This window comes from Epinephelus moara, chromosome 21 (genome assembly GCF_006386435.1).
Source record: "Epinephelus moara isolate mb chromosome 21, YSFRI_EMoa_1.0, whole genome shotgun sequence".
Lineage (NCBI taxonomy): Eukaryota > Metazoa > Chordata > Actinopteri > Perciformes > Serranidae > Epinephelus > Epinephelus moara.
Genome location: NC_065526.1, coordinates 8,508,310 through 8,522,644, shown reverse-complemented (window position 1 = coordinate 8,522,644; position 14,335 = coordinate 8,508,310). Strand labels below are relative to the sequence as shown.

Sequence of the window (14,335 nt, the reverse complement as noted above, 5' to 3'; positions counted from 1 at the left end):
AGATTTCATTTGTATTTGTAATGTAAGGAATAGTGAGTGGTGTTTCACACAAAATAAATATACAAAAATAATTAGAGCTAAAACAATGAATTGATTAATTCTAAAAGGTGATGATTACCTGCCTTTCTCTGTTTTATATTATTATAAACTGAGTATTATTTGACTTGAACTGCTCCTTGGACAAAACGCAAAATTCAAAGACATAATTTTGGGCTCTGAGAAATTGTGGCATTACATTGAAAAAAAGGATTACTTGATCAATCAAAACATAATCCTCAAAGTAACGGGTAATTGAAATAATCATTAGTTGCAGCTCTAATAATAATATCAAAACAAAATATCAAAAACAACGTATAAAATCTACACAGTCAACGAGAATAATTGGAGAAACAAGACAAGACGCCTCAGCTGTGGTGCCATCAGCACGCTAACATGCTCACAATGACGATGCTAACTTGTTTACAATGTTCACCATGTTAGTTTAGTGTGTTAGCATGCTAACATTTGCTAATTAGCACTAACCAAAGTACAGCTGAGCCTGACTGGAAGTCAGTATTCAATGAATTGAAATGTTGACGCTAGTTGAAAAGTCAGACGATCACCAAAGTTAGTAGGAATCTTCCTAAGACGACCACAAATGTCTGTGTATATAATCTCAATCCATCTAATAGTTGTTGACGTATTTCTGTCTGGATTTAAGTTATGAATAGTGCAATTAAAAATCATCTGAAAAGACATGAGCCAAATATCAAAAGGACACAAACTCAAACAGGATAAGATGAGATATAAATCGAGGAAGCTGTATTTGCTGATACATGTCTGTCATGTCTATCTACCACATGTCAAGACTGTGGTATTTTATTTCCTCAATCTGGACTTTCCATCACTTTAAAGAAACGAGGTCATATTGTTGTGACTGTTAACTGCATCTCGTGGATTTGTGTGTTTACTAAACATAGTGTTGTGATGTTGACATGGTGACAGACAGCCGCTGTGTGTATGAAGAAAAGGCCAGGAGCAGGTGACTTTACATCCTGATGTTTTACCTTTTTAGGCCAAACACTAGTTTGTTTATAGTTTCCGTCTCCTCATCAAACTATAAATGTAACAGTGATCACTCATAATGCATGATTACTCCAACGCTGTGATTTCTATACTGGTATTAGTAGTGGTATTAGTCTGAGTCTGTGCGTGTGGAAATCAGTCTTCCTGTCTCAAAGAGAGACTGAAAACCGGAGCATTCAAAGCGTCGAGTGTTTCAGGTTGGTGAGAAGCTGCAGAGCAGATTTAGACTGTGATTATGTTTGAGGGTTTCCTGGTTTCAGGTGCTGAGATGACTTAACTGTATGTAGTGTGCGAGAAGTTCATCTCTGACCCTTTTGTTCAGAAAAGAAATGTAAGACTGTATCGGTGAAGCTTGTGGAGGACAGTTTGAACTTGAGTTCTCATCAGTCAGCAGAGACATGTTTTTGATGTGGAGTAAATCAGAAAGGTTGAGGGCACATCAGTGTGTGAAGACTCATTTTGGGGAAAACCACTGCCTTTGTTTTGTAAATGCAAATGAAGCTGGCAGCCACATTGCCACCTACTGTTGTGACTGAAGTGAGGCTGGTGGCTTCTATAGATTAATGCACATCACATTGTCCTCTGGTATAGAGCTTATTTTATGTCGTCATTTGAGATACACATCTTTTCAACACATGCTGCAGATTTTATTTTTACATTGATTAATTTATTTAAGTACATTTTAACAGAACACGAACACCAATAGTAAACTATGAGTATATACAGTAGTAATGATGTGGTTACGATATGACTATGGACGGAATCACCATGACAACAGTCACTTCTGAGTAGACAACCGGGCAGTGTTCAAACCCAGCAAAACATAGCAAAACGTTTATCAGAAATGGTGTTGCGTCACTGCTGATTGAGTAACACTTCTGACACACACAACAAACTAGAGAAAATGTACCTCAAAGCGTGTTGCACTTTGTTTCATGTTGTTTTGAGTTAACACGTTGTTCAACCTGGATACAAATGAAGTCTCTTTTAATTTAACTAAGCTAAACCCTGCTGTATTAAAAGGCAGTGTGCCTGTGTTTGCACAACAGGGTGTCCAACGCACCACGGTTCCTGTTTAAATAAATGTTTTTTGTCGGAGCTGAACGCGGCCCTGGTTTACATAAACGTTGCTGCTGGTTGGGTAACACCTCTGACACACCCAACAAATGAGAGACAATGCACCTCAAAGCTCGTTGCACATTGTTTTAAGGCAATGTGTTGTTCAACCTGGATACCGTGGCAAAACAGTGCACACTGCTTTCAGATTGAACGTGCACCAATTGATTTAAATAGGGAAGATGCGTTAAATCTGCAAACTTGTTTATTCCTGTTGTCATTTTCAGCCATAACTGTAACGTTTAAAGATATATAGTTAAACACTGCAGTCTGACTTACTGCCATTTCTGCTGTGCTTATTTTATATACTGTGCTGCTTTGCCAGTGTCTCTGATAAATCAAATCTACCAACATGGAAGCTAAGCAATGTACTGCTGTGCCACCTAAAAAAGTCAGTATCAGTTTAAAGTGTACATTACATTTGAAATATTTTCTTCAATTTACCATAGACGCTAACCACACAAGGCAGTGGTAGACCAGCAAGTCCCGTGTTCTGCGAAGTAAAATTACTGCTTTTGTCAATAGAGTCTGGTGGCTTTGAGATTACGGTTTCAGTTCCCCGTCTGAAAGGGAAGTCTGACGGCAAAGTAAAGCGTGGTGAAAATATTTTAAAATATTGTGTACACTTAATTTTTTTATTTTTTTTTCTACAAACTAAATAATTTAGGCAGTGTTTTCCCTGTGCCGTTTCATTTTACATACTGGTAATGATGCATGTTTATTTGTATCTCGAGGGCTGGCATTACAAATTGTTTTTCATACAATACCAAAAAAAGAAATGGTTATATTTATATTTCACAAAAATCTGTAAGTTTCGCTCTGTTGACTGTGTTGACTCAGTGGTCATATGTTAAAAAACCCACACAGTAGTCAGACATTTGGCATCTGATTTATTGTATTTATTTATTCATCTTAAATCTCACAAGATAATCTGGCAGTGACATTACCATGGCAACATCCAGCTGGATGGCTGACGACTCTGAGGCGTATAGAAAAAGACAAAATAATGTTACTAAAATAATTTCCAACCCCCCTGCAAATATAACAACGACAAAAAACACTCACTTGAGTGCAAACACAAATTCATCCACGCTCTAACTTTGTATTTGCTCTGCAGGTAAAAACAACCCAACTCCCTGTTTACATTCATCGAAGAAGCCTTTCTAAAATGTTTTCTCCTTATTTTGACTCTACAAATGTTTGTAAATGGTGCAATACAAACTTGTGCACCGTGACACCAGGGGAATATTTTAGACATGAATCTGGCAAACTTTAAAATCATTGTGAAAGACTAATAAAAAAAACAACAACTCATGTTTAGACACAAATCTGAAATATCTTTGTTATAGAATGGAAAAAGACACAGACTGACAAAAGCAAACACACCTCATGTACAAATAAAGCAAACACATGCAGGATACTTCACATCAGGAAATAAACAGCCCACAAACTTAAAAAAAAATCCCTTAAAGCATGCAAGATTAAGAAAAAAAAGTGAATGACATGCTATGATTTCCACTGGAAGAGCCAGCCAGTTTCTAACATTAAACCTTCAGTAACACGTGGACATGTTGAGCAACAATCAGACTGTGTAAATCTGTAAATAGTCAGTCAAGGGACCTGCCACAATTTTCAGCATCTACAGCGAAGCAAAAGACACAACTCATCTTTGCAAGAAAGAGTTGAAAGATTAAGACGAGAGGCGAAAGAGGAACATCGACATAAAAACACACACACACACACACACACACACTCAAACACATGCACACAAGATGTGTTCACTCTAAGAGGCGGTGAACTTCCTGAGTGTGATGACGATGAGGGCGAGGAGGACAGATGCTCCCAGGAAGACTGCTATAACGATGGCTGTGATGGCCCCTGGCCCCAGCACCCCTGCACACACACATACACATACATACAGAATTTTAATCATTTAAACACATAAGTTTGGCACAGTCATGGTGTATATAGAGTCAGTTTTACCTTCCTCCTCATCCAGGGCCTGAGAGTGTGTGGTCTCCTCGTAGTCGAAAGTGAAGGATTGCTCCGTCATGTCCTGGAAAGGGTCTTTGGTGGTGACGTCACTGGGTGGCTCTCCGGACATGGTGTCCTGGCTGTCTCTGATTGTTGAGTCTGCGACTGTGTCTGCAGACCAGAAAGAAAACAATTACAATTTGACTCACTGTGTGTTTTCATAAGGGGACAGTTCATCCAATAATCAAAATACATATTTCTCCTCTTACCTGTAGTGCTATTTATCAGTCTAGATTGTTTTGGTGTGAGTTGCCAAGTGTTGGAGATACTGGCCATAGAGATGTCTGCCTTATCTCCCATGTAATGGAACTAAATGGCACTCAGCTTGTGGTGCCTGAAGTGCCCCCAAAAAATACCTCTGAAAAACTCAACAGTAATGTCTCTTTCCAGAAATCATGATCCGGACACTCAAGATAATCCACAGACTTTTTTGTTTTAAGTTTCACGTAGGAACTATTTTATTTCTTGTGAACAACACCCGCCCACCCCCATCACTGCACAGAAGGAAGTGTGCACCCACTCATGGACGAGAGGCTCATGCTTGTGACAGCGAGAGATTTAAACTTGATGCCATCCTCCTTGGCTGGGCTGTAACATTAGCTAACTCGGTGCCAGGTGAGCTAGCAGTAGATGCATGCTTCCTTCTGTGCAGTGATACAGTTGGCGGGTGTAGTTCCATAGAAAGAAAATAGTTCCTTCATGAAACTGCTCACAAAAAGGAATCTAATGGAATATTTAATGGAACTAGATGGCACTCTGCTTGTGGTGCTAGTCTAAAAAAAAATACTTCAGAAAAACTCAACAGCAATGTCACTTTCCAGAAATCATGACCTGGTTACTCAAGATAATCCACAGACCTTGTTGTGAGCAGTTTCATGTAGGAACTATTTTTACCAAGCCAAACCCACCAACCGAATCACCGTGCAGAAGGAAGAGTGCATCTACTGCTAGCTCACCTAGCACCATCAAGCTAGCTAACGTTACAACTTAGCTGAGGAGGACACCATTTATTTTTATATCTCGCACTGGCATGAACACGAGCCTCTCGTTCATGAGTAGATGCCCGCTTCCTTCTGTGGGGTCATACAGTTGGTGGGTGTAGTTCGGTACAAAGAAAATAGTTCCTACATGAAACTGCTCACAACAAGGTCTGTGGATTATCTTGAGTATCTGGGTCATGATTTCTAGAAAGAGACATTGCTGCTAAGTTTCTCAAATGTTTTTTTGGTGCTTTGAGCACCACAAGCTGAGTGCCATCTAGTTCCATTATATTGGAGAGAAGTTAGACATCAACACTCACAGCAAAACAATCTAGATCGATAAGTAGCACTACAGGTAAGAAGAAAAATATGTATTTTTGATTTTGGGGTGCACTGCCTCTTTAAGGTAATAATTTCACTGACGAGGTGCACAGCTTTGCTAATGGCTCTGTTTGACTTTTCTCTGGACGTGGAGGCCTCAGGACGCAGAGCTGCACACATGGCCCCGTCTGTAATGACCCCAACAGCCTCTCTCTGTCTCACTGGGTTAACGGCTCAGGCCTGGGCATAAGGATGTCTTTGTAGAGGATGAACATTTCGTCCGTTTGAGCTACAGGTAGCCTCTTGACATGTTTCAAGGGTCCAACCAAGTTTGTCTATTGTCTAAAAAAACTCCTCCAACCAATGTTTGGTTTATTATTTCCGTAGAGCGGGGGATATTTTATGCTTTAGCACAAACACCTTGTCGGGAGAGGCAGTGGTCTGCTGACTGCGCATGAAGCTCAGGTTGTGTACGACTCTCTCTGCCAATCAATCGTCTGTTCTCTTTCCACCACAAATTGTCCTCTGACATTCCTCCAATCTGAGCATGAAGTTAACCTGAGACTTTTCACACCTCTACCACAGCCAGAGAAACAAGCTCTCTTTTTAGGCCACATTTCTGTTTCCTTGCACGACATGCAGAGCCTCAGATGAAAATGATGATCGTGGTTGCCGACATCTTGATGGTAACTGAACAGCTGTACAGCTTTTCTTTTGAAATTCAGACGTACAGGGGGAAAATTTCGATCATCTCTTCAGAAAAACACACTTCACATACAAGCCCACCCACTTACTGATTCACTCCTATCCTCAACTCTACACATACCAAGAAAACCCTAATCCAAACATATTTACACTCAGTTTATTTAACGCTACATATTTACTTTGTAGCCTCTGACGCCCTCGGTAAACTCCTTCACCCTGCTCTACATCTTTCCTCTGCTGTCTTTCCGCTGTCATTATCAAAGAAGCCTCTAACTACTCTCTCTGATAGAGTGGAAACGTTACACCATTACACAGATCCTAGCACGTATGATATAATCTCATGTCTTTAATATCAGCATGTTAGCTGCGTTGTCTTCTAAACTCTGATATGCACCTCTGATGTGAGTATTTTGATGCTGCTGTGTTGACTCTGAGTCGTGTGCAGCTTCCTGTCCTGTAGCTGGCTGGAGGTTTGGAGGGCCGGGCCTCTGGCCAGCTCAGCCATCAATGAGGCCTTCAGCCGAGGGCACAAAAGGCAGCTTGTGCGGTCACGCAGGGCGGCGGGCTGCAACCAGTAACAACCGGCCAGGCCCAAACCAGGCACCGGCTGGGCACTAGATGTCAAACAAACTTGTTTATTAAATAGTCCGTGTGTGTAAAAGGCTGTGCCTTCTGGACAGCTTGATTTAATAAGAAGGCAAAAAATAATAACATGATGTTTTCCGTTGGTGTTTGTTTCCACGTGGAGTCGGCATGTCATTTCTGTTTAATGGAATTAACACGACTGAAGCCTTGAGAAAAAAAATAAACGATTATTCTCAGCTGACAGCTAGTGACTCAGTCAATGGCAACTTTTATTGTCTGATGTACCCCACAGCCCTGTGAGATGAGCTCAAGTACTCCTTCAACAAAGCCAATAATGCTGTGTGATCCTTTAAACTTTAAGATCTAGTTTGTAAGATTTCATGGCATCTAGCAGTGAGATTGCAGAACTTAAACTTCTCCTGTTTGCCAAGCATGTATGACGAACTACAGTGGCTGACGCGAAAAACACGAAAACGCAGATGGTCCTTTTTAGAGCCAGTATTTGATTTCTCCATTCTGGGCTACTGTAGAAACATGGCAGACCCTGTGGGAGAGGACCTGCTCCGTATGTAGATGTAAACAACTTACTCTAAGGTAACGAAAACTCAACAATTCTTAATTTCGGGTGACTATAAACTAATGAATACATAGTTATGAATATTATAAAGGCTACCATTTCCACCTATAGTTGCCCCTAAATCCCTGACACTGGACCTTTAACTGTTTACCAATTACTTCTATCTGTTTACTTACTTATTTATTAATTTTAGCTAACTGTTTCAACTGTTTTTCTTTTAGCTAACTATCTATATGCTTCCATTATTTTTAGCTAACGATTTCAAACTTCTCCTCTTGTTAGCTAAAATAATGTTTTCATACACTCTCAACTGCAACACATAATGCTAATGTCTTGAAACAGTCTCGGTATGGCTGCTCACTTTTTGTGCATTCACTGAAGACTAGTGTTACATCAAATTTGTTATCCTATGTGGCTGTTTAATTTCTGTCTTAACAAATATGTGGGTATTTATTTAAATCACAATCTTAAGATCCTCTCTCTCAAAAATGTTCTTATATTTATGTCCCCAAAAATGTCCGACCTTGACTGTACTGACTTGTATCTGCACAGCCTGGACATATAAAGAGAACTGGATACAGCATTGGAGGCAGGGCCCTGTTCATTTCTATGAAAGTTGCTTAGTGGTGTAAGAAGCCAAAAAAGTTTGACTTCCTGATTATAAAAATACCAATATCTTCTGCATTATTGGACCCAGAGAGCAAGCGTATGAGGGCTTCGCCAGCTTAGCAGAAAACTTCAATTTAGCCCTTTGCTAATTTGAATGTGGATAAAATGATTTAATCATGCAGCTCTTCTAGACTTTTCAAATGTTTCAGACCAAATGGATCACATTTAGACAGTGAAATCAATCATTTCTTGGGGGCTGTGATGCTTAAAAAATGTATCCACCGATTTGCAGATGCCTCTTTTTCAATGTAAGTCTATAAGAAAGGGCCGTCGGTAGCGTAGTGGATAGTGCCAGCGCCCCATGTACAGAGGCCCTGCCTCGCTGCAGTGGCCGTGGGCTCGGTTCCGGCTTGCGGCCCTTTACTGCGTGTCAGTCCCCACTCTCTCTCTGTCTCCCCATCTCACTTACTGTCCTGTCCATTAAAGGCAAAAAGCCTACAAAAATACTCTTTAAAAAAAAAATAAAAGTCTATAAGAAAAAGTCTTTTTGGGCCTGTTATTGAGCATCACATGACAGAGGAACCTGCAGTTACACAGTTTGGCTACTATATAAAATTGGCTCCAAAGCCCATTGCACTTCCTGGGAGTTTGGCGCAAAGTTTGTCACTAAGGTAATGTCTGTGTTTTTCCCTAAAATCTGAGATCCAAATGCACTGTGGGCAAGCTAGATTAGGTACACCAATACGAAAGCCAATCGCTGTTGAATACAGGAAACACATTCTGACAGGGTAACAGACTTTGACGGCAAAGAAACCTGAAACCTCTAGCGCAGAGTGGACTTGTCCAAATGGGGTGAGGGCTGGTGTTAGCATAATTTAAAGTTTTGATAGCAAACATGGCAGAGTGTGCAGTTTTTGGATATAAACCAACCCTGGAGCATCCTTCCTATATCAACCAAAAACCCCATCATAGCAGATACTATTGTATGATCTACAAACACAAACGCTGTGTCAGCCACTGACACCTAAAAGCTAACAAGCTAACAAACAACCTAAATATATGAAAGGTGCTAAGTACACTTATTATTCTGATACGTTTGCTAGTCACTGACTTTGGTGCGCAACTCGTTTGAGTCTGGGTCTGGGTCTGACTGAGGCTCAAACAAATCTCTGCGATGTTTCCCCTCATGCTATCGCCAACCATCTTGGTGCACACTGCTTTTTCGCTGGTCAACTTAGCACTTGTCTCGCCTCACCAGACCTATCTCCACAAGCGGAGCGCTGGAGAAAGCAGAAATTGAAAGCGAAACCTTGCGCACGCAGCAGTGGTAGGCAAGGAGGAGGCCAGATCCAGAATTCCTCAGTGGGGGAAAGATCTGCCTCTAACCCATTTTAGAGTTTTTTGTTTGTCTACTTCTTATGTTGGAAAACCATGATAAGCAAAATATTAATCATAGCAGAGTATTTTTACACACTGTAAAACGTGTCTGGAGTGGACTTTACATTTTTTTTTAGTTGAGGTAAGTTTTAATTAGTTTAGCTTTCCATGAATCACCTGGTAACTACACCCTAATGTGCAAATACCTCTGGATGGGAATCACTGCACTAACATGACTCCACCTGTCAATCAAGAACCCTCCCTCAGACTCATAAAAGTCGTGCAGACTGTAAGGAGGGTTGATTTCAGACACTGGAAACACAGCAGGCCATTTGTTGGTACCTCAGGCCTCCTCAGCCAGGATTTCACACCAGCTGGAGAGATGACAAAACGCGTAGACGGGTGTGTGTGAAAAGCAACCTGGCCGAGCATCGATACCGCAAACGACGCAGCCGAAACATGACATAGATGATGTCGTGTGTCCTTGCTTCACCCTCTTAACTTTCACCAGGTGGTGGTCACATTTTCCATAGTAAAATATCTGACAGATGACCAGCGTGTTTCGGATTTTATTCTGAACATTGGAATTGGGTTACAAAACTAGTTCTCTCTGTACAAGGCTCTCACACTTTATCAGATCAGCACTTTTAAGGAAGATCACGGAGAGTGTGTGAGTAATTATCACGCTTTGTTTCTTGAGCTTGTTATTTGACACATCTCGGTTTCTTTCCCATGCTGAGTCAGTTACCAGGGCAGCATGTCACGATGTTTCAGTCACCGGGTTGGTTTGGTGATGTGGTCAAAATTGGTGGCATTGCTTGAAAACATCACAGACTGTATGTGCCAACCACAGACAGATAAGAGGCGGCTGCAAAGAGAAGCAGTGTGAAACAGAACACAGTCGTCCTTCATAACATTTCCCTCGGCTGTGTTTGCTGAGTGTTGTGAGGCATTGAAAATATGTTTCCACCTTAAAATTGTGCAAAGCAGGAAGAAGCCGCAAGGTATTTTTAAAAAAGCGTAGGCACTTCGATGTTAAATAAACCCTGACATTGTGTTGGCACAGAGCCGTTTCTTCTAACAGTAGGTTTTGTGCTCTGTATGTAAAAGTTGACAGCTATGTTTGGTTTGTTTCCCACAGGACAGGGCGGACATCGCCGACTTGCTACACCCCTGTCGTCCCGCTGCCCTCTTGACCTCTGCTGCGACCTCTGGGCCTGAGAGCTGCTCTGCTGTGTTCAGAGCTTGTTTTCAGGTTGTTTTTAGAGACGTGGCAAAGAGGAACAAAGAAATTCAGTAAGTAAAAGTGAAAGAAAGACAAGTCAGTGTGTTGATTTGTACAATCTAAAATAGCACTCATGGTGAGAACCAGTTGAGTTGTACAGCTGCGGACCTTTCACTACCTCAGACCAATACTACTAAAAGGAATCACTTTAACTTTATCGCTGGAGGAGTCAGAGGGCAGCAGGTATTCAGTTTCGTTCAAACATCGGGCATCATGAAAGCCACTGAGTCATCCTGTTTGTCAAAGAGCAGCTTTCACAGCTCTCAGACGCTCAACAACTGCATCATTTACATCAGGCTGCAGACTCTCATATCCCAGCCTGTGAGTGTGTGTGAGTGTGTGTGGAAAAAAGAGGGTAAAAATGACACGTATACACACATCTTTGATTTGATACCTACAGAGGACCAAACATCAGCCCATGAATCACCGACAGCAGATAAACAAACAGCTATAAGAAGGGAATATAATATACTTTTTCTAAAGTGTTGCTCTTGTTTAAGGAAACAGCTCTAGGGTGCAAAAAAAGAGAAGCAATAATTTAAAATGAGCCGGTTTTTTTTCTATAACAAGAGGCCAGTATCTATTAATTTGGAATTTCTTGAACGATTTTCCTCACATCACATTTTTCATCTCAAGAATGAAAGCCAGATTATTTCTATAAATTAGACTCAGGTATTACATGTTTTATCTTCTGTTTCTTCCAGTATTTCTTAGAGGTTGCATACTTGTCATAAACATATCAATCCCACTCAAACGAAGGTTTACCTGTGTGTACAAAGGCGACCAAGAGGCCCAGGAAGATCAGGAGGAGGAACCTGCAGAAGCTGCTGCTGTGAACCATGGTGGCCGAGAGCGATGAGATGTCAGACAGAGCGAGAGAAAGCGTCTCCAGAACTCCTCGAACTTCAAACGAGTAGCAGACCTTGGGAGAGGAGCAGGAGAAGAGTACAGGGGAGCACAGGAGCGGGAGAGGTAGGCAGCTGAGGGGTGAGGGAAGGGGTGGGACTAGGTGTGCACAGGACTGTCTGGACAGTGTGGACTTTGTGAGCACATCATCGCAGGGCCCACCCACTCCAAACTCCTCTGGCCACATAGCTGGGTGTGAGGGGTAAACACGCGGTAGCCGCTGACCTTGGCCAGGTCACATCATGAAGGTCTCTGGACGTTTCACACCGTTATTCTTGAAGCTGAAAGGAAAGAAATTAATTTTCCGAATCTAAAAATGGAAGTGGTGGAGGAAGGATTCAAACTGGAACACTGAAAGTATCGATATCTCAGTGTAAAAAATAATCACACTTTTAGTCTGACAGGGGCTGTATGCGACATTCAGAGCAAATCTGTGACTCAGAGATGGTATGATTTAAGGAGGGTGATGAATCCATAGTCGAATAGGGAACCAACCTGAGGTCTAGACGCTGCTGGTGGTAGAGGTGGTGAAGATGAGATGAGAGGAAGATGGATAAGTGCTGATGATCTGGGTGAGTAGAGGAATGAGCCTTTGTTGAACTCGTCCTGGACTGTGGATACGATAGCTGGAGGTGAATGGGGTGGAGCAGGGTGTGACAATTCTGCCTAAAATGACAGCTGACAGCAGCAGAGCAGAGAACAGATTTAAAGTTTTGCAGTAGCATCCTGATTGGCTGATAGAGATCAAGGCGAAGATTGACTGGATAACTAGAAGGGTGAACACCCATAGTCAGCTGATTCGAGGGAGCAGTGGGAGTGGGAGGGAGCACGAAGAAAGTCTTCTTGATTGAACTTACGCTGAGCTTCATTTGTCAGAAGATCGGGATTGTCTGCACACGGCTCTCAACATGGAGGTGGCTGAGGCCACAGCCAGCAGCTAATGGTGCAAACTCCATAAACGGTGTTCACAACGGCAACAGTGCTGACAGAGCTTACATTAGCCCTTTTTACGCAGAGATTGCGCTATAGATCTGCTACGAAGTCCCTTCTTTTTACCTCCTTTGCATTTTTACACAGAACCAAATGATGGCAGCATCGTTCCACTCCAGTTTGTGATTACACACTGCATCACGGCTTAGCGGAATCAAAAGAGGTGTGACAGGCGTGACATATAAACCATCAGCGTCGGCCTCTGGTGTGACATATAACATACACGTCGGCAGAGCTTTTTGAACAACTACAATGGCATTAATGTGGCAATAACAATCATTTACTGTCCCTGTTACATGGCGGCTTATCTGGTCCTCTGCTCGGAGGTAATGAGCTCCTGGACCTCATTCTTTTCCCAATTTGTGGACATTTACAGCTGCTGTTCTTCTTCTTTGAGTAGCTGCTAACTGCTAACAGCTACTTTTTGAATCTCCCACAGTGGGTAACATGCCATCCCGCACCACAGGCCAGGACGTAGATTTTAAATGGTAACCGACATTTAGATACCCAGTTGGACACACTCAAGAGTAATACACATGCACTAACATGTATGCAGCTGGACTGTCCACTGTAATCAGGCATAGAGACCCCTGGATTACTTTTCTGCTCTGGGCACCATTACTCCACCATGTCTTCATATATCAAATAGTTGTGTGCTGCTGTATTAATGCTCTGAATGTCACATAGTGACTTTAAGCAGGAGAACAGAACTGTTAGCAGAACAATGTTATGTTTCAAAAGCGACCTCATGATACAGTGACATGTTATACTGTATTATATTACAGGATTATTGTCACTAATGCATCAATACGTAAACAGAATTTTGAAGGGGTAATCCTGAAATTTGATACTGCACTTGCAAAAAGTTTGGGGACTCACAGCAGGCAGACAAGAATAAAAATGGTTTAAGTCGAACTTGTAGGTGCAGAGATATCCTGACTTTTAGTCCCCAGTGTGGGTCATGCTCCAACAAGGTCTGGTCCTACATTTCCCATGATGTAACTGGCCTGAAAATGTTGGCCGATTTCTTGTTTGGACAAGAGTCACGCGTTTTGCTCTGTAGCAAGTGACGACCCGTCGACATAATGCTGCCACAGCAGTTGCTAACAGCAGTTAACGTTTGTAACATTGCGCAAATTCGGTCAAAGAGTCAAAGACAGACTGTCGGACACTCATAACTTGTAACTCATCCACACTTGTCGCCATCTTTCTGTTGTCGTTTTTCATGGATGTAGGCAGCTACCTGTGTAGGAAGATGACGTCACTATTCTTAATCCTTTACAGGCTGCATGTCACATGTCATTATTAGTAAACTGAGCCTTATGTCAAATCTGTTCAAGTCCTATCTGATGTAGCAGGCTGAGGTGAAGATGGAGTTTTGTATGTCAGATTTTTGTTTGTGAAGGAAGTATTAACTATAACAATAAAATAAAAGTGGTGGAGTAAAAAGTACATCTGCACATACAGAAGTATAAAATGATGTATTCAGATGAAGTACAAGCAGCACAGTACAATGCGTGAGTTGATGGTTTGAAGCCTTGACCCAGTGAGTAATAGCAGTGAAGGCCTTTTACTTCTCTACGGTGACGATTAGTGTGCGTGCTTAGAAATATGCTGTTGCTTTTCATGAGGGCATTGGCGGCTTTCATTTCCTCTTTGTGGATTTGAAAACCATGACTAATTCAATGTCATATATGCACTACAACTGAGTGGCGACAGGAGCAATTTTACTTCCTGAGAAGTTTTCAGTGTCAGTTTCTAATTTGACCAACCGTCCAATTCCCT

General features: G+C 41.8%; 1 protein-coding gene across 1 annotated transcript; it reads right to left on the bottom strand.

Moving 5' to 3' along the window:
- Positions 1–3,074: 3,074 nt before the first annotated feature.
- snorc (secondary ossification center associated regulator of chondrocyte maturation) lies at positions 3,075–12,771 on the bottom strand. Its single transcript, XM_050032791.1, has 4 exons — positions 12,056–12,771; positions 11,420–11,841; positions 4,165–4,326; positions 3,075–4,074 (listed from the first exon to the last, which is right to left on the bottom strand). The coding sequence occupies exons 2-4, from the start codon at positions 11,745–11,747 to the stop codon at positions 3,965–3,967; spliced, it is 600 nt and encodes a 199-aa protein (XP_049888748.1). The 5' UTR covers positions 11,748–11,841; positions 12,056–12,771; the 3' UTR covers positions 3,075–3,964.
- Positions 12,772–14,335: the final 1,564 nt, after the last annotated feature.